The following is a 22,464-nucleotide window of genomic DNA, read 5'->3' as shown; positions in this document are numbered from 1 at the left end:
AAGGTACAAGTCCAGGGTAATATTGAATAAATACCTATAAACATTTCGCTTTGAGGAGTCCTAAAATGAAATGCTACAGGCGTAAAATGTTCAGAAAATCGCTTTGATGTGAAATTCTCAAAGTGACTTTTTTCTTTTTATCGGTAATATTATACAATGTTGCGCATTTTGAGGGAACCATTTCAGTACCTGTGCGTACATGCGTCCATCTTTTATTAATTGTATGTATACTTTAGTAATGTTTGTATTCACAGTGAGAATACATTGTTTCAATTTACAGGTAATGTAAAAATCACCGTTTGTTTAACATGTATTGAAAATATATCAAATTATAAAAGTATGGTAAATAGATGGGAGGTAAATGACACTTTTTACAATTTTGTTAAATTCTTAAGACTTGATGATTTTTTAAAAAATATTTCTAGAAATAAAAAAAAACTATGTACAATTTTTCAATTCTGTTTTAATTTATTTTATTTTATTAAATGTAATACTTTTCATCAGAATTGAAATGAAAGTCTATTGAAAATCACATTTTAAGTGTTTTATTCCGGTTTGAAATAACACAGCGCCTTATACCTACAAAATATCGACAAGAAAGAAATATGGTGTCATGCGCCTCCCACCAACAGTATTATTGATATGTATCCGTTTGAGTGGCATTGTTTTTTTCTCATATATACTTAAAAATGCCAAGGAAAACTTTGTTTTTCATGTCATTTACCCTTGTCTTGAAAAACAACTGTTTCTCTTCCAAAAATTTTCCAATTTTAATATTTTTCCGGTGTTTTTTCCTTTTTTGATACCTATTTCTAATATTGAGCCGCTTAGGCTCACAGAAATAGCACGAAATTGAAATATTTGTGTAAATAATAAAAAAAAACAAATATTTCCCTTTAAAAAAAAAGATCAAGATATAACTGCTTTTATATGATGCAGTGCCCTATGCACCGTCGGGTGCGGATGAGGGTTTGAAGAATGATCTAGAAAAAAACTTTTATTTTGAAGAAAGTGCCATTGGATCGCCCGAAAGTTAAAGATTTCTTTTGATGTGTTTTTTGAGAAAATTCGCCAGTACGAAACAATGTTACCTAAATGTCGTTTACGACAACTTGACGGGACAGGGTCGATATATGTACACGCAGGTACCTAAGAGGCTTATTATGAAGAAGCGAAGATATTTTTTACCGTTTACTTAAAAACTGAATAAACAATCAATAAAACATTATTTAATAACATGATAATAAAAAAAAAATTAAAAATTTTAACGCCGTTTTCGTAAAATACTGCTTTAAGAAAGCTTAGCTGTGGCTTAATTGGGGAAAAAATAGTGCAAAGAATTGCGTTTTTTGTTTTTTTTTTTCTAAAGATAATCGCACTCTCAATGATTTATACGATTAATAAAACCAAAAATGTTGGTGTCATTCGAGTAAAAGCAGCTTCGTTATATAAGGATTATTTTTTTTTAATTCAACGGTTAATTTAACTCATGTTTCTTAGACGAATGTGCGGCAAAGTGATGTATGCTAGATATCCGAATAGTGATATAAGGAATTAATGCGAGGTTGAGATAAGCATTACTGATAAAATTAAGAATAGTGTGTTGAGGTGGTTTGGACATCTGAATCAGATGAGTGAAGAAAGAACAGTGAAAAATTCTGAGGTGAATATATTTGGAAATAGAAGCAGAGGAAGATCGAGAAAAATTGGTATGATCAAGTATTTCAAATAATTAAAAGTGGTAAGGCCGGAATAATCGGCAGGTATGTATGCGGAGTTCCATGAATGTAGAAAAGGCGAAGCTTGTTTGCAAAGACAGATTTGTATGGCGTTCTATTCTCTCTGCCTACCGCTGCGGAGAAGTGGCGTGATGGTTAGTTGGTTAGCTAGGTCGAATTTCACGCATGAAAAAAATTCCCCTCATTTAAGGAAATTAGGTATTTTTTTAATAATGAAATTAAGAAATAATGTAAATGCTTATGGGGGTCAAACTTGGCGTTACATAAATTAAGATGTCGTTTAGCATGTTTGAGTAAGAGTGGGTTAATAATTGTAATCATTATTTTACTTCTTACGCATATCTTTACATAATAATTGAAACCCATTCTCTATCCTGCAGATGGTAACATATGTACGTTATACGAAATGTTACAAGAATTTCGATGAATGTCTTTAATTTCACTCCATTTTACTTTAAGTAGGTATACTATAACATATTTCTTGAAATCATTTATGTGATGTTTTATTTATTGATTTGGTGTTTTATTTGTAGAACTCCATAATTTATATCGTATATATTAAAATCAACACTTATTTTTAGAGTCTAGTAAGTTGTATATTTTATTTTTTAAAACACAAAAATAAAATTCATTGTTTCGCCTTGCATTATCCTTTGATACTGTACAATTGTTTTATACTGCCCTAACAAGGCGAAACAATTGTCAAGAATCTATTTTTTTTTTTAATATACAACTTAGTAGAACCTAAAAATCAGTGTTTCATTTTAATATTTAAAATATATCTCTCACTCCTTTCAAGAACGTCATAAATCAAAAAACTTGATTTTTCAGGAGAACGTTTTTAAAGTTTAGAAATATAATACAATGTATAAAAAATAAATATCAAGCCACTTATTAAGCTTTTTACTGTGCAACAGATCTTTCTAGGTAAAGCCTGAATATTTTTTCTCCATTTGAAAAATATTAAATATATTTAAAAAAATAATTAAACAATACCTTTTCTATAAAATGCAAAAACAACACTTTCTGCCCTGCAGCAGGTAAATATTAAGTTTAAAATATGCCGCTTTTGCTGGGATATAGTACATTTTCGGGGCATTCCGACAACATGCATAACTGAAAATTTACGATTTTTGATTTATGACGTTGTTGAAAGGAGTGAGCGATGTGTGAAGTTTTATTTATATTTACATTTTTGTATTTGAATCCATTGAATTTCATATAATTTATTTACCATATGAATCTTAGAGGTTTGCGCATTTCACCTCAGGGTTTGAAATAAAGAAAAATAAATTAAATTAATTAGAACATTCGTGAAATATTGCACAGGTAAGGGTGTAAGGCTGCGTTCGTCAACTGTTTTCGCATGGATCTTGAGCGCCGGTAATTTAAAAATAATATAAGATGGTTTTAATTTGATTAGAGAAGGTTGTACGGAGTCGACCTTATCTCCTTTTATGTATGTATGTATGGATTTTTCTGTCAAATTGTGAATACGCGGATGAGTCTATCTTATTAAAGATTATCACTTTTTTTTAAATATATTTATTTAATATGATTACAAAACACGGGCTAAGAACTCTCTTATGGTAGAGAAAGTCCAAAAGAAATTTCTGAGGTATCTCTACATAAGAGAGTACGGCTATTATCCTTGGCTCTACCCGCCCGATTTTCTTCAGGGTATGCTTGGCTACAATAGTTTAGAGACTAGAAGGAATGTGTATTTGATTACGCATTTTTAACGATTGTTGCGCGGTATGATCGATAATCCTGAAATTATCCGGAACATTGGTCTGTATGTTCCCGATAGTTACCTAACACAGCGTCGGCATAGATTGTTTCACATTCCTATTACACACAGGACCAACTTGCCGATGGTTATGCCTATAGGAAGAGTTACCGCTATGTTGAAAAATATTTTATTGAATCTGTTCCATGTGTCTGAAGGAGTTTTCCGAAGCGAGATTCTTCTACATCTTTAGCAAAAGTATTTTTGCTTATTTTCGATTTTTATTAATTTAGTATTATTAATTTTAAGTTTGTAATGTGTATGTTAAATATATATAAATAAATTGGGATTTCTTTAAAATAATTTATATTCATTTTCTACACATTTCTATAAATCTCTCCGATAAAGAGACTAAACTCTTGAGCTTGGAGAGAGACTTTCACTTGTTAGTTATGTTTGTTGGTAATACAATTTATTCTCAATTGTATTTTTTTCAGTAAAAAAACCTTTGTAATATTGCACTTTAATGGCTGAAAAATTTGAATAAGTTTTAGTAAATATACATACAGTAAAGCAAAAAATATATTACAATTAAATTATGCAATTGCTAAAGTTCCTGTACTTTGTCTCGTATGTCTAGTTGTTTTTCTTTTTTTTCATTTAATTTTCTTTAAAAAACCGAATTAATTTAGCGTAAAACTATTTGTTGGAAAAATAACTAATTAAAAAAAACTTAAGAGAATTATTATTATTTTATTCACCGTCTTACTTTAAAAAGTCTTAGTCTCACATACGTTAATGAAGGTTTCGACTACTTTAGTAGTTTCTACTGTCTATGAAGTTTATTCTGAAAAAGCGCTCATATTTATGAATATGAGTGCTTTTATAAAGAAAAATATCAAAAGGTTTAGTGATGTTACCAGCTACATCGTATCTCTAATTATAAATTTTTTTCTTCATAATCGTATCGTATCATGTTTCCTGAAAAAGTAACTTTTAAATTTTATAATGAAAGTAAACAATGTCTATAAAAATATTTAATGTTTTTTTTACAGATATTTGGTGTACTTATTATAAATTTGTAAGAAAATGTCGAATTTTCCTACTGTTTTGCCCCCCCCCCCCCCGACTCGAAAAGGGTAACCCAGACCGAAGGGTGCAGTCTGGTAGGTAGGTAGGTAGGTAGGTACGGGGAGACTGAAAGCACAATACAGGCGCTTGCCCGCTTGGCCCAGTCAGCGCGCTCCCCGCTCCAGTCGCACGCCGGCCGCCACGCGGTGCACGTCCCGAGCGCCTACTCGCAGTACCTACCCGCTAGCCACACGCGCGGGACCTACCCGCCGCACTGTTTACCTCCGCGGTTTGACAGCTCGCCGTTTCCCGCGTTCAGCCGCGCCGGAACGCCTGAAAAAGCGTCGATTTTTTCGCCGAACGTCGCTCTAGCGTGAGTGAAGCGGCGCGTTGCGGAGACTGCACTTTATCATTCGTTAATGACTGTGGATTAATAAATAATAATGCGCTTTTTTGCGACACAGCCGCGATTCTGACTTCTTCACTCGGGAGTTAATTGGACATTGTTACGAGTACCATCGCGATTAGTTTGCGGATTTAATTGCCGAGGAATGAATGTTTTTACGGCGCTCGTATGCGCTTTGAAAAATGTGTAATTTTTTGTCTTATTTTCGTAAAGAAACAATTGCTCGCTGCGTTATTATTCGATGTTCGCACGACTACTTCGTTCGCTAAAAGTATTAAGCTTTGAGTGATTTTTGACTCTGGTGAAAGTATCGGTGAAGTCCAAAGTAAAAAGAAAAGGATAATTTAGTCGACATTAGTTTGTATGGTTCGCTGTAGGAGTGTTATGGAGGCGGGTATCGGCAGCAGCGCTCCCCGCCACCCCTCCCCGCCGGCCCCCGTGCCCCGCGCCCCCGTCGCCCCCCTCGCCCCCCAGGAGACCCACAACGGATCCAACAAGTTACTAGGAAGAAATTCTAACGGAACCAGTAAGTCAATCTTGGTGTACTTTATTAAATTGTAAATTATAAATTATAAAAGTACGAGGAGAGCTGACCCTAACAGTCTACAAAGACAACAAGTTGGGGTGGAGCAAGGAAGAAGTAGATTATAAATTATAAATGTATTGATTTTATTTTATTTTTAAAGTAACTAAACGCTGAACCGTATCTTCGCAGAGGTAAATAGAAAGGATATAACGCCACACCGCCGTATTTGCCCCTTCCACATTCGTGAATCTCCTCATACATACCCGCCTATTATTCCGAATCCTGACCTGACAACTTTTAGTATCGGGAGTAGTTGATTATGATTACTTGTATCTAATGCGAAATTTTATTAATTTATTCCAATGTTCAGATCACTCGAATAAAAATCGCGATTTTTACCGATTTACATTTTGGGTTATTTTGTTGTACAAATACGTTTTTTAACCAAACCTTAGGAACATAATATGTAAACAAAGATCACTAATTTTATTTCAGAACGCGGTCGAATACAATACAATTTTCCGGAACATGTCACTTGCTAACTATAAAGCAAGAATAATTACTATACTTCAGGCTGATATATAATTCCTTGTCTAATATGTTCATCCTTGTTTAATACTGTACTTAAAAGAGATTATTGGCTACAGCCGTAATTAAATGAAAAAAATATTCTTCAGATTCTTGCATACGTTATTCTCAATTGCTATGTGGTTAGTCATTTTTACTTTTATATTTTTTTAATAAAAATGTTAGTAATATATTAGTATATAACCGATTATTTTTGTCTACCGGTTTTGAGACGTACTCGTTCCTTCATCAGGACAATCACTATAACAGCATTCAAACAATACTACGTCACTATTCATACACTTACGACTACAAAACTCTTGGATCTTGGATAAAAAAAAAAATATATATATATATATATATATATATATATATATATATATATATATATATATATATATATATATATATATATATATATATATATATATATATATATATATATATATATATATATATATATATATATATATATATATATATATATATATATATTTATATATATATAATATATATATACAGTAAATATATATATATATATATATATATATATATATATATATATATATATATATATATATATATTTATGTATATACATATATATATATATATATATATATATATATATATATATATATATATATATATATATTTATATATATATAATATATATATATATATATATATATATATATATATATATATATATATATATATATATATATATATATATATATATATATATATATATATATATATATATATATATATATATATATATAATATATGTATACAGTATATAAATATATATAAATATATATATATATATATATATATATATATATATATATATATATATATATATATATATATATATATATATATATATATATATATATATATATATATATATATATATATATATATATATATATATATATATATATATATATATATATATATATATATATATATATATGATATAAGGATAACATGAATTAAGGAGCTAGGGTTAAGGAAAATGTCGGAAAAATATTTGGCGGAAGAAGTAGATTTAGTAATAGTTGCATATCGCTCACTCCTTTCAAGAACGTCATAAATCAAAAATCGTCAATTTTCACTTGTGCATGTTTTCGGAATGCCTAGAACATGTACTATATTCCAGCAAAAGAGGCATATTTTTAACTTAATATTTACCTACTACAGGGCAGAAAGTATTGTTTTTGTATTTTGAAGAAAAGGTATTGTTCAATTATTTATTTAAATATACTGAATATTTTTTAAATGGAGAAAAACCCTTCTGGTTTTACCTAAAAAGATCTGTTGCACAGTAAAAAGTTCAATAAGTGGCTTGATATTTATTTTTAATAAATTACACTATATTTATACACTTTAAAAACGTTCTCCTGAAAAATCAAGTTTTTTGATATATGACGTTCTTGAAAGGAGTGAGCGATATATCTGAAATACCCGGGTATTTCAGATATAACTATTACTATATAACCCGCGTCACTCGAGGTGCCTACCAGTACTCGTATTAGTTCGTGTAACTTATACACTGGTAATTTATACAAGTTTCATGAGGAAGAAAATAAGTATAGTAATTAATATGTATAAAATAACTATCATAAAAATCCCCGATTGAATTCTATGCACAGAGGTTTATGAATGATTTTAATTATTTCGAAAACATATTTAAATAATCGGTATATTATGTTCTAAAGCTCTTTTCTTTGTCCATACTTTACTCGCGTTCCACATATATAGGTTCCACATACATAGGTAGGCAAGAAGTGCCTAATATACTCGTATATTGTGTTCAGAGATTAATTGATTTATATAAAATTGTAGAGCGAGGGACAATAAATGGTTGCCATGATTTTTTTTTCAAGAGAAAAAATTAAGGTTTCGTGAAAGCGAAACCTTGTTACAACCTTTTTTAATTTGTCGTAACGTCGATACGTTTTGCAATGAAAATTTTACCTATTTATTGATTTGGCGTTTAATTTGTAGAACTCTATTTTAATTTATGTATTAATTTTAAATCAAACACAGATTTTTCGAGTCTACTAAGTTGTATTTTATTAACAAAAAACACAAAAAATTATATTGTGACAATTGTTTCGCCTTGTTAGGGCATTATCAAACGAATGTCATTCGAATGTCATTCAAACGAAGGACATTCGTTTGATAATGCCCTAACAAGGCGAAACAATTGTCACAATATAATTTTTTATGTGTTTTTTGTTAATAAAATACAACTTAGTAGACTCAAAAAATCTGTGTTTGATTTAAAATTAATACATAAATTAAAAAAAAAAAAAAATATTTACCTCACCGCTGATAGTGGATATTTAAAAAACCGAAGGTTAAAAAGTCAGAGATTTTTTAAAGAAAGGACGGTTCCCATATGACAATTTCTTTTGGTTGTCGGCTCACGGTGACTTGGTTCAAACTATGACGATACATAATAGGTAAGCTGATTTGTCGCAGTAAAAAAATTAGTAAATAGTAAAAAATCCAACAATAAACTTTGTTCAAGCAGATTGAAATGCAAATACACGTAATTTAATATTTTAAATCACAACACACGGCATTTCTACATATTTGCAAAATGTTTTTGCTCTTGAAAAAATGCTAGGTCACGATGTTTTTTTTTTGTTCATGGTTCAAACATCAATTTTTTGTCGATTTAAAAACTCGCATATGTTAAGTGTATTAAGAATAATATGACATTAGGTTTTTATAAATGTTTTTCCTGAAATTTGCGGCGAATTACTCGGGACAAAAATATACAAAAACGTTTCATGGCAGAGGTAATGTAATATACTAAGTGCAGTGTGCAGTAGGGCTATGCAAATCCATGTTATGTGCTTTAAGATAAGTTATGCAATACAGCGAAACCTCGCTTATCCGAAACCAAAGCAGGGAAGTTCGGATTGGCGGTGTGTTCGAATATTATGAAAACCATTTTTATTTTCACAACTTTAAAAGTATTTATATTCGCACGATTTGTAGGGTAGCCGAGAATGTTATTTTACAGGAATCGGGCGCATTCATCAAACGGTTTAAAGCTAAGTAATAAACGAAAACCTGCACATCACCGTTTAATTAAAGCAGTGTTTTTTAAACTGTATAACTATGTTATTTTTATTGGTAAAATTTAATCCTTTTGTTAGCACTAAAGAATTAAGTTCTGTGCACTATATTATTTCCTTAACCAGTTGCCATTTCCCGAGAATGACTCGGGCAAGAAGTTTGTGTTGCATTGATGAGTCCGAATGCTGCTCGGGTAAACCGTATTCCAACTTGGTGGTATTGATTTGCCCGAGCCAGATATTGCTCAGTATTTGTTTTCATTCGGTAGTTTGGAGATGATTTCCTGCGCTGACGAATTTTCTGTTAATTTTCTCCCCAAAATTCGACTGTTAAGTGGTTAATACCGAATTAAAGTTATGGTGTATCACTTTTTTCATTTTCCTGTAAAATTGCTATATGCGCTCTTTTAAAACTAGGTCAACGATATGTGCTCACTGATTTAAAGACAAAAAAAAATCAAAATTATATTCTTTAATATTAAAATGTAAATGTAAATTTGTCCCTTACCTAACCTCACCTATCAACTATATAAAATAATATCCCATATGGCAGGCACACTTAACTGACCAGTAGAATATACACCGAGAAATTATAAACAATGGATTGTTTTCATTCGTGAGGAATATCGGATTATTCCTTAAAAGATCAAAAGGTCTTGAACGTTTATTTATATAAAAAAATCTGAAATATCAATATTTAAATTTATCATTTTCTTTTGAAAAATTCGCTCAGAAAATTTTTCGTTTCGTTGGCATCATATATAATCATTACGCATATGCATGGTTTTGCAAAGTTGGTTAGCCAAAACCACGACGTTAGCCAAAACCACGACGTTAGCCAAAATCAGCATGTAGGTACAAATTCTCACAGGCGTCAATTCCTCACTTCTAATACGAAATATTTTTTTCTATAATATAATTAATGATTATTTTTAACATAACAATAAAATAATGAGAATAAAAATCAACTTTGTTTTTTCACCCGTCGCGATTTATTCAACGTGCCTTCAATTGTCTCCATTCTGAGCATAGGTATCGCGTGTGTTTGACATTTTCAGCGAGTAAAACGATGTACGTATAATCTTTTATGATATTGGTCAAGATTTTCAAAAAGTTTAATAAAAATCCATTATTTGCACAATAACAAATTCATTCAACAAAATCATTTTTTTTAATTATCGAAAGCATAAAGAAAGTTCAGAAATACAGAATTATTCCAAATTTCCACTTTTTGCCGATTGAATTTTCGCTTAGCATAATGAAACCATACTGCGTTTATATTGAGTTTAATAACATATGATACAGAGCGACGGTGCTTAGGGAGATAAATGAAGTCTCAACTGGATGATGGTAGGACACAAGGGGTAAAGATCGACCCGATCGTTTTTGTTATGGTCTTTTCATTACAAGGTCAAATGGGATATCTGAATACGGATACAGATTCAGATATGCTATAAACATCTCACTTATACCTAAGGCAAAACATCTTAAATGCTAATTTGAGAAAAATCAGTGTGACATAAGGATGAGTAAAGTTACAAACATAAAGTACAAATATAGTCGTATGTACATATATCTAATAGACTTACGTACTCACGTACATACGTAATGGATTAAAGCTATGCTTTTAATTAAAAAAAAATGCATGGGCCACAATTCGACATATGAAATATATTATCCTCCTGTCTTTATCCGCACTTAAATGGTGCATAGGGTACCGCATCGGAATTTCATACAATCGATTGAATCATAAATTATAATAAGGTAGGGTGACCGTCCTGCGCTAATAAGATTTTTGTTTATAAAACTTTACACAAATTTAATCTTTTGCCGTATTGATGGCAAATAAAAGTTTAGTCAATAACTGTGCATATTTTGAGTATGTCCAAATTATTGTTTCCAAATGCTGTAAAATATTTCAAATATTGTTCCAGTTGAATATTCAAAAAAATCTTGATATATCAAATGAAATTTTGTATTAATATCTCAACGTAAATGAAAAAGTACCTATATTGAGATGTGAGTATGGAAAGTAATAATTTAAATCAGCCAATGCACTGTCAACGCCCACGTGACTTCGATAGATTCCTTCAGCTATGTATCAAGAAATCAAATATCCCAAATATCTGTTTAATGTAATGATTCAATCATTTATTTAATTGTCTTGTCATTTGGAACACCACAATAACACACATACAACGTATTATTCCGCCGACTAATGTTATTAAATATTACTTTTAAAAAATCACCCTTACGACGTTCTGTCGGAAAGGAGTCGCCGTTATGCATTCACTGGTATATTGTAGGTACGTGCAACATGGTCGGGAAAACGGCCATCTCTCCCATATAAGATGGGCCATAACCCATAACAATAAACAATATTTATGTCGGAAAGTAAATCGGCGCCATTACTGCGAAACTGCTATCTGCTAAGGTTGCCAGCACTGCGCTACCCGAACATAGCTGCAAGTTGGCGATCCTGGAATATTGCAAAGTTGACTTGCCGAACTGGTGAATTTTACCTGCTAGCAAAAAAGTCCAAAAACTCATATTCGTACGAATTGGTACAGTAAACCGTCATTATAAAAGAGTCGGGTTCTGGTCGCCTGGTAGTGTCACTGGCTTCTTATTCTAAGGTGTTGCGGTTTGATCTCCTACGCCATCATAATTTGATCTCAAAATTAGGTATTCTAAATTCATAATATGTACATAGTGTTGCATATAAACAACAAAAAAATGGTTTAAATAAATAGTATTATTTAGATTAAGATAAAAAGGGGATGCCAACAACTAAACATGATTGAATAATCACAAGAATCCTTCCCTGAGTGCCCCAGCCATTGCAATTGTTAATAATAATAATTATTATATTTTTGAAATAATAAAATACATATGGCGCTATTTTTCGTTGTATTACCTGCTATTCCTCCTTCGCTTCATTTCCCATAGAGCGGTAGTATCATTCAATCTGAGTTCCTTCACTTATGTCATCTTTATCTTTTAAAGTATATACTCCATTCCTAGAGTAAAAAATCAGATTCTTTCTTTAGTTAATAACACCTAAAAAACTGTAAAACCTTTTGTGCTCGCACAAGAAGTTTTTAATTTTCAAATGGTCGGTTTTGAAAAAAACACAACAAGATCAATATAGAGAACGTGAAAACTCTCAAACCCTTCGTCCTGTGGGTACATTTCTAGGACTTCAAATGAGATTTAATAACTAGCTGATTCGACCATATGTATGGATAATATAAGAGAATCGAGGCCTATTGTAACTTTCGACTGTGTGGCCGTTAGTGTGGGACAGTTGGTAGTCGTCCGCCGTCCCGTCCCGCCCGGCGGAAAAAAGCGCGCGCGATGCAAGTTTAAAAAAGAAAGCTCCCGGCAGCGGCCGCCATGTTTTATTTTCTTTATCGCCCGCTGCAGTTTTTATTGCGAGCCGCAGACCAGACGGAGCCTCTGGAGAAATTCTGCAGCGGCCACAAAAATGCACTTACTTAGACGGCGTGCAGATATGTGAGCTCATTGCAGACGACGTAAAAACTGCATTTCGCGAGGGTACTTACTTACACACTATAATTTAACGTACCTACTTGCACAGCGGGCTCAATACATCCGGGATACTTTACATTACATGTATTACGTTATTATATATAAGTAAGCACATATTTATTTATTTTTTAAATACATTAATACGTTTAATAATATGTAGGTAGGGACTACCATTGTAGTCCAGTAGTTAGTGGCTACCACACTGGATGTTCCGGGTTCAGTCAAAATATATATCGGTGATTTTTCACTCCAATGCTTATTTTATGTAAATCATCCTGGACTAGCACCTGAAGTGTAGGACTGATCACCTTCCCTTATTTAATTAACGATCAAGAAAACACTGCCACGATACGATGCCGTACCCTATGTACTATTGAGTGGGGCATTACAACTCCTTAGGAATTTACAGGACTTACGACCTAATTGGCTATCTTAAGTTCAATTCGGTAAAAAAAAATCGTAACCCTGAATTCTTAACAAAACGGAACGACCCCGGTTTCATAATGACAAAGACGTTTAAAATAAAAGTCGATATGTAAAGTTTATGTTAAAAATGACAATAATTGATATTTTAAAGAGCACTTTTTTGCAAAATAATACCGATTTATTATGGAAATGATTTTGTAAACGAGCTATCTATACATTGTAATCAATCATCAGAATGGTGCTTTATGCACCAGCGAATGATAAGTGTATACAGGGCTCTTTTTTCATGTAACACTGGAACGGCGTTCCGGCACCTTTTTTCACGGATATATTTTTTTTAATTTTCAGAATGAAGACGAAACAATGTTTCTACGTACGAAATTACAATCCAAATTCGTCAAAATGATGAAATATGGTATTGTAATGAATATTTAAATGATATTTGATAAAAAAATAGTGAGTTCCGGGACCTTTATTGTTTAAAAAAAGTATATGTATGACTTCTCAGGTGATTTAAATAAAATACTGTTCGTTCATGCTCATATATTTTTGTTTTGTATTGGGATTCAATGTTTTTTATTAATATTTATATATTGATGTATTGTGTGATACGTAGATAATATGTACGAGTATGTTAGATCTTAACATTTGATTATTTTTCATTTCTTCATTATGCAAATAAAGGGTTGTTCCAATTATTGTTTGATCCAGAGAACATTGTACATCTCTCGAGCAGCTGTACTCCATTACTATATTGTTATGCTGCAATGTGTAATAATGGAGTATGAAGATAAATATTATTTTGATATGTAAACACGCGCTCTATTCATTATGTACTCGTATGACCCGATACTATCGCGCAGTGATGGAATATGAAGATATAAACTCTTAAAAGTTAAAGAGAATCGCTGTGCTCGTCATATTTAACATGCATCAGTTAATCAAAATAAATACGTCAGTAATAATTACCGTAACGCATGATTTATGATTCCAATGAATTTATTTCTTTTTTGTGTGACCGCTGTCTCACCTTCCAAGCGTAATATGAAAACATGTCGAAAAGACAACGAATTTCTGCATTACATAAGGTTATAAAAAAAAAATAAGGAAATATCTCGGGTGACAAGATTATTAAAAAAAACCTGATTATAAAATGCAAATACATAATTTGCATTTCGTTTGAAAAAATTATTGTATTTATGTATGTGCAGTTTTGAGATTAATAAACAAAAATCATCTCTTCTACAAAAATGTAACCCCTGAAAAAAAGCTTTTTTTAAAAATCATAGTAAACAAAAAAAAACTGGAAATTTTCGAATAAACATAATTTAAAAGTAACGAAATCATCACAAAAAAGTTAATGTTAATCAAGAATTATATTGGGAGTCATGAACTCCTTCCCTAGTATAATGGTTAGTGCGTTTGGTTATCGCCATATGATTTATATATGTATTTACTTTGTATTTAATATTAAATATATATATATATATATATATATATATATATATATATATATATATATATATATATATATATATATATATATATATATATATATATATATATATATATATATATATATATATATATATATGAAATTTATTTTATATCTGTGGTAACATATCGCTCACTCCGTTCAATAACGTCAAATATCAAAAATCGTCAATTTTCAGTTGTGCTTGTTTTAGGAATGCCCAGAAAATGTACTTTATCCCAGCAAAAGCGACATATTTTTAACTTAATATTTACCCGCTACAGGGCAGAAAGTGTTGTTTTTGCATTTTGAAGAAAATGTATTGTTTAATTATTTTTCTAAATATACTAAATATTTTTCAAATGGAGAAAAAACCTTCAGGTTTTAACTAAAAAAATCTGTTGCACAGTAAAAAGTTCAATAAGTGGCCTGATATTTATTTTTAATACATTTTATTATGCTCTTAAACTTTAAAAACGATCTCCTAAAAAATCAAATTTTTGATATATGACGTTGTTGAAAGGAGTGAGCGATATACTATAGGACTTGTGCGCCTCTTCCGTTTCACCACAGTTACATCTGAAGATTTACATTCATCGCTTTGCTTTTGTGTAATTTACCATTTACCGTTACCTTTCGAATCGTCGTGAGTAGGTCAGTGACAAAAAATGTGAACATGATTTGCTATTTAATTTTTACCTAGATTTTTCTTTAGAAAAACCTTATTAAAAATATAGTAAAATATTCGGTCCTGAGTCGATATTCCATCACTGTGCAGTTTGGGTACACCACACAGTCTGCGTCCGTCAATACTGCTTAATGTTGGTTCAAGTTCCGTGGCAAAAGGTCTGTCGAAGGTAGCCCTGCATTGTGACGAGATGCGCGGAAGTAATGCGTGCAGACGCACTCCGAGTCCCTAATCCTTACGGGAATGGGATCCATATCACAATTTAAAAAATGAGAACATAAGAAAACCCTTTCGTAACGATATGATTTGGTAACGTTTTGTTATCACGCCCGAGATCCACGATTCGAAGTTAGCCTAAAGTGATTTACAAACAAGCTAAAATAATAACAGCAAATAAATACGTAATAGTCCTTTCTGGCGAGTTTTAATGTGTAGATATTTTTTTTAACTATAAAACAATGTAGGGACTTAAATTATCTTTTTATGTAAGCTATAAACATATGTTTATACAATATTTTGGGTCGGGTTGTGGTCCCGTGGTGGTATTGTGCACTTCTAGTCAAAGACTCTTGGTTCGATCACTACTTTACTACATCTTAAATCCTATTTTCAAGCACAAACCGCTCTTAGGCTTAGCTTAAAATAATTTTACAAATATAAACATTTGTGAAGAAAACGAGCTAAAAATTACTACAGACAATCTATTTTTATAGTATTTCTTAACCAGTATTTTTAAAGTGCTATAGTGATGCTAGTTTTTTTTTTTAAATGTTATTGTAAATTAATATTGTAATTAGTATTGTAAATTATTCCGTCAAAATTTATTGAAATAAATATGTATGGTTCGTCAAAAGTCCGGTGGCTTCAAAGATACCGTTTTATATGTTCGTACGAGTATATTTTACGCATATATATTTATTATGTAATTACGGGTAGTTTAAAAAAGATGGCTTAATTATTTATTCTTTCCCCGACGTGAATAGACTTGGCGGATGCACTTTAAACGATTATTTATCATTATTTGGAGGAATAACAACACATCATCAAACTTTCTCCTCAATTATTTTCCGCAGGGAATTGCATTATCCCCCTAAGTGTACACTACGTATCCGTATAAAAACTTCGTAATGTACCGTAAGGTATGTGCATTACGTACCTGTTTTATAACTTAAGGATATTCGAACGGGTGAATAATTTCAACGCTGTATATTTACACGATATTTGGGAATACGTTTTCAAAAATTTGAGTATTTTTTTCTTACTCTTATCCGCACCCAATGATGCATAGGGTACTGCATCGCATTGACACAGTGTTATATTAATCATTACTTATACGAAGGCAAGGTGATCACTCCTGGCTTCGGAGAGATGAATCAAACATCTGCCAAAAGTTTGACCGTCAAAGAAAATTCCACAAAAATGTATCTTGTTCCCATTCATCTAATATCATTATTTTCTCCAGTGCAACCATACACTGAACCCATGTACGTTTCGTGCAATAATATAATGTTAACGAAATGTTTCAATATGGCGGGATGGAGGTGTTACATGCTAAACAACTGTTAAGAGAGCAGATACTCTATGTTTGCTCAGTACGGATAGTATGGGCAGAGTATGTTATCTACATTAATATCATTATTTTCTCCAGTGCAACCATACACTGAACCCATGTACGTTTCGTGCAATAATATAATGTTAACGAAATGTTTCAATATGGCGGGATGGAGGTGTTACATGCTAAACAACTGTTAAGAGAGCAGATACTCTATGTTTGCTCAGTACGGATAGTATGGGCAGAGTATGTTATCTACATTAATATCATTATTTTCTCCAGTGCAACCATACACTGAACCCATGTACGTTTCGTGCAATAATATAATGTTAACGAAATGTTTCAATATGGCGGGATGGAGGTGTTACATGCTAAACAACTGTTAAGAGAGCAGATACTCTATGTTTGCTCAGTACGGATAGTATGGGCAGAGTATGTTATCTACATTAATATCATTATTTTCTCCAGTGCAACCATACACTGAACCCATGTACGTTTCGTGCAATAATATAATGTTAACGAAATGTTTCAATATGGCGGGATGGAGGTGTTACATGCTAAACAACTGTTAAGAGAGCAGATACTCTATGTTTGCTCAGTACGGATAGTATGGGCAGAGTATGTTATCTACATTAAATGGACAGGAATCGTCTCAGTAGTGAGTTCTGATTGATGTATGAAACTGAGTGCTAACAATACTTCGTAATTAATTATAAAGTATAATAAGTGGTTGAGTTGATCGCGTTTTCCGCCGATTGTTCGAAACGCCCGATTTAGATCTTAATCTGCTTCACAGAAGTACCTACCGTCACATGATGGCATAGCATAGGTACGCGAGAAGTCAGTATGGACGGTCGCCGGTTGCTGCATGCTGTATTCCTAATGCAGGTGGATTTTTTGCCACCCTCTCGAGGGCCAGAATTCTCTAGACAGAATATAATTATCCCGCCGGTAAAAAAGTAACGCCGAATTCGTTTTTGCGCCGCGAAGAGCTTTATTATGACGCTGTCGGGACATCATGAAAATTAAATGCCGAACAACGTGCAGCTCACATTCAGCCTTTTTTGGGACCACGGAGTATGGAGGCGATTCCGAGCGCGTTAACTACGTAGAGTAGATAAATTTAAATTTACTTATGTTTGGTGAACAAAATTTTTTTTTTTCGGTAAAATCATTTTTGGAACTCGTAGATATATTGATCAATTTCGTAACACAGTACGTGTGAGTTCACAATAGTCGTCTATGTTGTTAGAGACTTTTTTATTTGTATGCGAGGTTCGAATCCTGGATTATATTCACATACTTGAGAACCACACGAAAACGTGATTTAAATTTTTGTTAAAGTAGCTTATAATTTGACCAGCTATTGTATTTACAACAAATTGAGTTTGAGAACTCTCAAAAGTGGTCGAGTGAACGATGTTCACTTTGAACAAAAAATTAACTACATAATATATACACTTGAAATTCCCTGTTTAACAAAATCTCCACTAAATCGGATTTGAAATCAGCTTTGCCGAGGATCTACTATAGCTCGCGATTGACTAAATGTTTTCGATTGACTTTTATTACAAAATGATCGGCTCTTCCCAAGTTAAATGTGTCATTCATTCCCCCTAAAAGTATAAAGTATAAAAAACTAAATTTCCCCTCGGGCGAGTGAGAAGCGAGTAGTGAGGTCAGCCCTTGCGCGAGGGTGAGGGACCAATCAAATTGTGCTCCGGCCACGTTCATTTGGGGTCCGTTCAATGTTATTATTTGCCGTGGGTAATTTCTGCAACAGTGTTGGTGCAACTGCCTATGTACTGCGCACTATTACGATATCCACGATATGTTTTTATTTGACTTACCAACACATTCCTTTGCTGTTGAAGAAACTGTCAAAGAATAGTGAATTGAAAAATAACTTTATTAATACTCGCAATAGTAACTAGTCAATGTTATTTGTATAATAAAATAACGAGTATATAGTTTTTCCACATTTTTTTTTACCTGTGGCCGGGTTTCGAATTTGTCGACATCATCAGAGCAGTCTGACGATGTCGGTAACGACAATACCCGATCACTGGTCAAATACAATAAACGTGTAAAAAACTACATAGGAACATAGTTGTTATTTTGTTATATAAAATGCAGTTGCACCAAGAAATGTCAGCATGTACAAAACTTCTATGTTATTCATTGCTGTATACCCTTTACCGACAATTATAAAAGTTGTGAGGCTGCTGCCTGCTTCATTAAAAAAATATTATTTTGAAAATCTGATGTTTTCTTTAGATCATGCGTTCATATAAACATAGTTCGTAAGAACAGATCAACTAAAACAAGACAATCTTAATTTCTGATATTTTGGCGGCCCTCAACTTTACGTTGCAAGCACTAGTTTCTTCGATGTACCCATAGAAAAATGTTTAACGAGACGTTTTTAGCTTTTGCGAAGTCTGGTCAGATGAAGTTGTCTCATAACTTATAACGCATTAATCTGACGGTTTATGTTTTATCTGGGAGACACATAATAATATGATACTACGCTATTATTCTCTCGCAGTGCCATACAGTTGGTAAAAAAACACGCATTTCTCTGTTACTTTGCCTGTACCACTGAATAAAAATATATATTAGTACCTACCTGCGTTAAGTTATTAAACATTATTCATACACCGTCGCGCATTTATTAAATATCTGGTTTAAAGCGTAAATACTTTAGGTAATTATTTATGGGAGTATATAGCGAAGGTACCATTAAGTGACAGAGACTGGACCGCATTTATAACATTTTTTACCTCCATTGCAATAAATGCAACATTTTATCTCGCGAACACAATATACTACAGGCACACGGTGACTCGTAAACTCGTAACTATCTGCTAGCTAATGGAAAATTATAAAAATAAATTTGTGATAAGCGCCGCGCAGTAGGTATTATTACAAGTAGCACTCGTCTATACGGTACAGGGAACCACATGCACTTTTCAAACTAAGAGATCATTTTTAAAAGTCAACATATTTTTTTTTAACATTAAGCTCTTGCCAATAATATTTCACTCTACCCACATCCGTATTAAAAAATTATTTATACTTTACTCAAAAATACTTCTTTGACGATTAATAAATTCAGAATTTTTCAATATATGGTATTATTACACAAAAAAGATTGTTATAAACTATGTTTCAACGGGATATTTCCTTTCACTCTCACTCTCAAATATTTTTTCATCATTTTATCCAAAGTGATGATGTGAAATAAAGAAGCAATCGAAAAACTAGAGTATATATGGTTAAGCGAGAATTTATCAAGAAATTACTTTTCGAATAGCAAAACTGTATAAAGAAAAACAAACTAATGACTCGAGAATAGTTTTCCATGGTAGCACGCCCAGACGATGACCAAGAAGGATAGAGTAAGATTAGCAGCGTTTAAAAATAGTGAAAGAAAAAATAACCTTATTGGAAACAATATAAAAACAAAAGAGAAAAGATAATACGAGAATTCCTTGGCACTATGACCTCACAACTATAGAATATATTTTGTCATTATTATTATTATTAGGAAATATTGCAAATGTTTTAGAAAAATTATGAATATAGTTTTTAAAAATTCTTGCTATTATTTTTTTTTAAATGATCTTCAACGCCCAAAAGTTTTCTAGTACCGCGTTCATATACGTACTAATTTATTTATACTGCCTTATGATAAAAAGTAATATATACAGTCCAACTATTGACTATAGCAAGCTTATTTGCAATTCAGAAAAACATTTCCAGGCGTTTTTCCTCTGTTGAAATGTGGCTACAGGCTATAGGTGTACTCAGAGAGGGACGGAATGCGAATTATATTCATTATACTATATGGAATATCATAATATGTAATGTTACACAATAATATATATTGACTGAGTTATTAAAGTCACTCGTCCTGGACTTTGGTTATACGTTGATCCATCTTTTCGAGACGACCATTACTAGTCATTGTTTTTCTTATAATCAAATTTCTTAAAAACGTATTGAATTAAATATCAATCGTATTAATCAGTAATAGTAATAATTTGCAAAACATTTAAAAAAAATAATAAATAGTAACATTAATACATATTTTTTAATTGAATTATTTATCCATTTATATTATAGAATACTTTGTAAAATATATAATAGGACAGAAAATATAATAACCGGCGCCAATTGCAAAATTTTAACTGTATTTCTAAATTTATTTTAATTTTGCAATTGAAACATTGTTATAAATAATTTCTTTCAAATATTTAAAAAAAAAAACATTATTGACTTTTGCAAGTATTGTCATACATTATTATAACGACGGAACTTTATGATAACGTAGAATATTTTTTTTAAATCCTTCAGTTTTATCTTATGAGGGCACTTGCAAAGCAATTGGACACATCGCAGTGTTCATAACACTACGTTTATTTATTACACTACGTTCTTTGTCGAATGACCATCTTGAAAAATCAGAGGAAATATGCTACTGGTGCATTATATTATTGATATTTTTATAACCATTCATTTATTCATATATATATATATTATTTTATTAATTGATAGGGCATTCACTTTGTGGTAAAATCTATCCATTTTTAATAAAAGTTTACTTAGTAAATACCACTATTTCTTAAAATCTACTGTGACACGTGTTTCGATGCATTCCGCATCATTTTCAAACACCGTATGTGAAGTTAATTGTTATTAAATATATTTTAAGAAATAGTGGTATTTACTTAGTAAAACTTTAATTTAAAAAAATATATTTTTAATAGGAATAACTCCAAAGCCTCCATTTTAGAGGCTTGTCTGCGATTAAGATAGAAAAGGGAAGGTAAATGTGAAAAATACATTACAATCACCCTGATGAATTGAAAATGAATATTTCTTGAATTCATTTTACGATTGGCGGGAATCGAACCCGTAACGCCAGGTTCGCAGTCTAGCGTCTAACGACTATGGCATGGCGCCAGTCATATTATCCATATCATATTGTCCCACATAAGTCCTACAATATCGCAGAAATAAAACCACAGAGTGGATAGTAATTTTTCAATTTTAAAGTGATCGCAGTCACACGTAGTTCGAGTAGAAAAGGATTGATATTAAAATGATACATTTGGCGTGATGTTTTTTTTACTTTGTAAAACATTTCATCATACTCTCTGGGGTTACTAGCAAAAAGAATTATAATAAATATCCATCTACGTATTAAACGATAAATCACCCCGATGCGCCTTTAAAGAAAAAGGTGAAGAGAGCTTGATGGACGCGGTATTATAGATGAACTATTGCCGGGGTTCACCATTGCTAATTCTTCTCCGTCATTAGTCGAGTGGAGCGAGTAGAGCAGAGCTGCCGGTGGAATTCCGTAATAACACTCGACTCGTATCTTACCATAGTCGTGTGTTAGCGGCCGCGGCGGTCTCCTCACGCGAACTGGAGCGCGAGCGACCCAAACCCCGGGGCATTCTAACATGAAACTCAGTAAAATACCGATAAATCATTTCTTAATCGCACGCCGAGAAAAGGTGCTGAATTTATTGAAAAGAGGGTTTTCGTTTTTTAAATGTATCTGTTTAAAATATCAGATTTATGATATTTTAGCTAGTACCTCGTAAATTACAATCGTGATTAT

The 22,464-nt window shown here is 31.9% G+C and overlaps 1 protein-coding gene across 1 annotated transcript in view; it reads left to right on the top strand.

Moving 5' to 3' along the window:
* Positions 1–4,722: 4,722 nt before the first annotated feature.
* nab (NGFI-A-binding protein homolog) overlaps positions 4,723–22,464 on the top strand; it is a 40,094-nt gene continuing 22,352 nt past the window's right edge. Inside the window, exon 1 of the mRNA XM_088263593.1 lies at positions 4,723–5,471. Coding sequence (XP_088119719.1) covers positions 5,309–5,471 — 163 coding nt within the window. The 5' untranslated portion in view covers positions 4,723–5,308. The remainder of the gene's footprint in view (positions 5,472–22,464) is intronic.

This window comes from Brachycentrus maculatus, unplaced genomic scaffold, assembly GCF_059751285.1.
Source record: "Brachycentrus maculatus isolate JH-2025_06_01 unplaced genomic scaffold, ASM5975128v1 h1tg000201l, whole genome shotgun sequence".
Taxonomy (NCBI): Eukaryota; Metazoa; Arthropoda; class Insecta; order Trichoptera; family Brachycentridae; genus Brachycentrus; species Brachycentrus maculatus.
The sequence above is the reverse complement of the archived record's forward strand: the minus strand, read 5'-3'. Positions and strand labels throughout refer to the sequence as shown.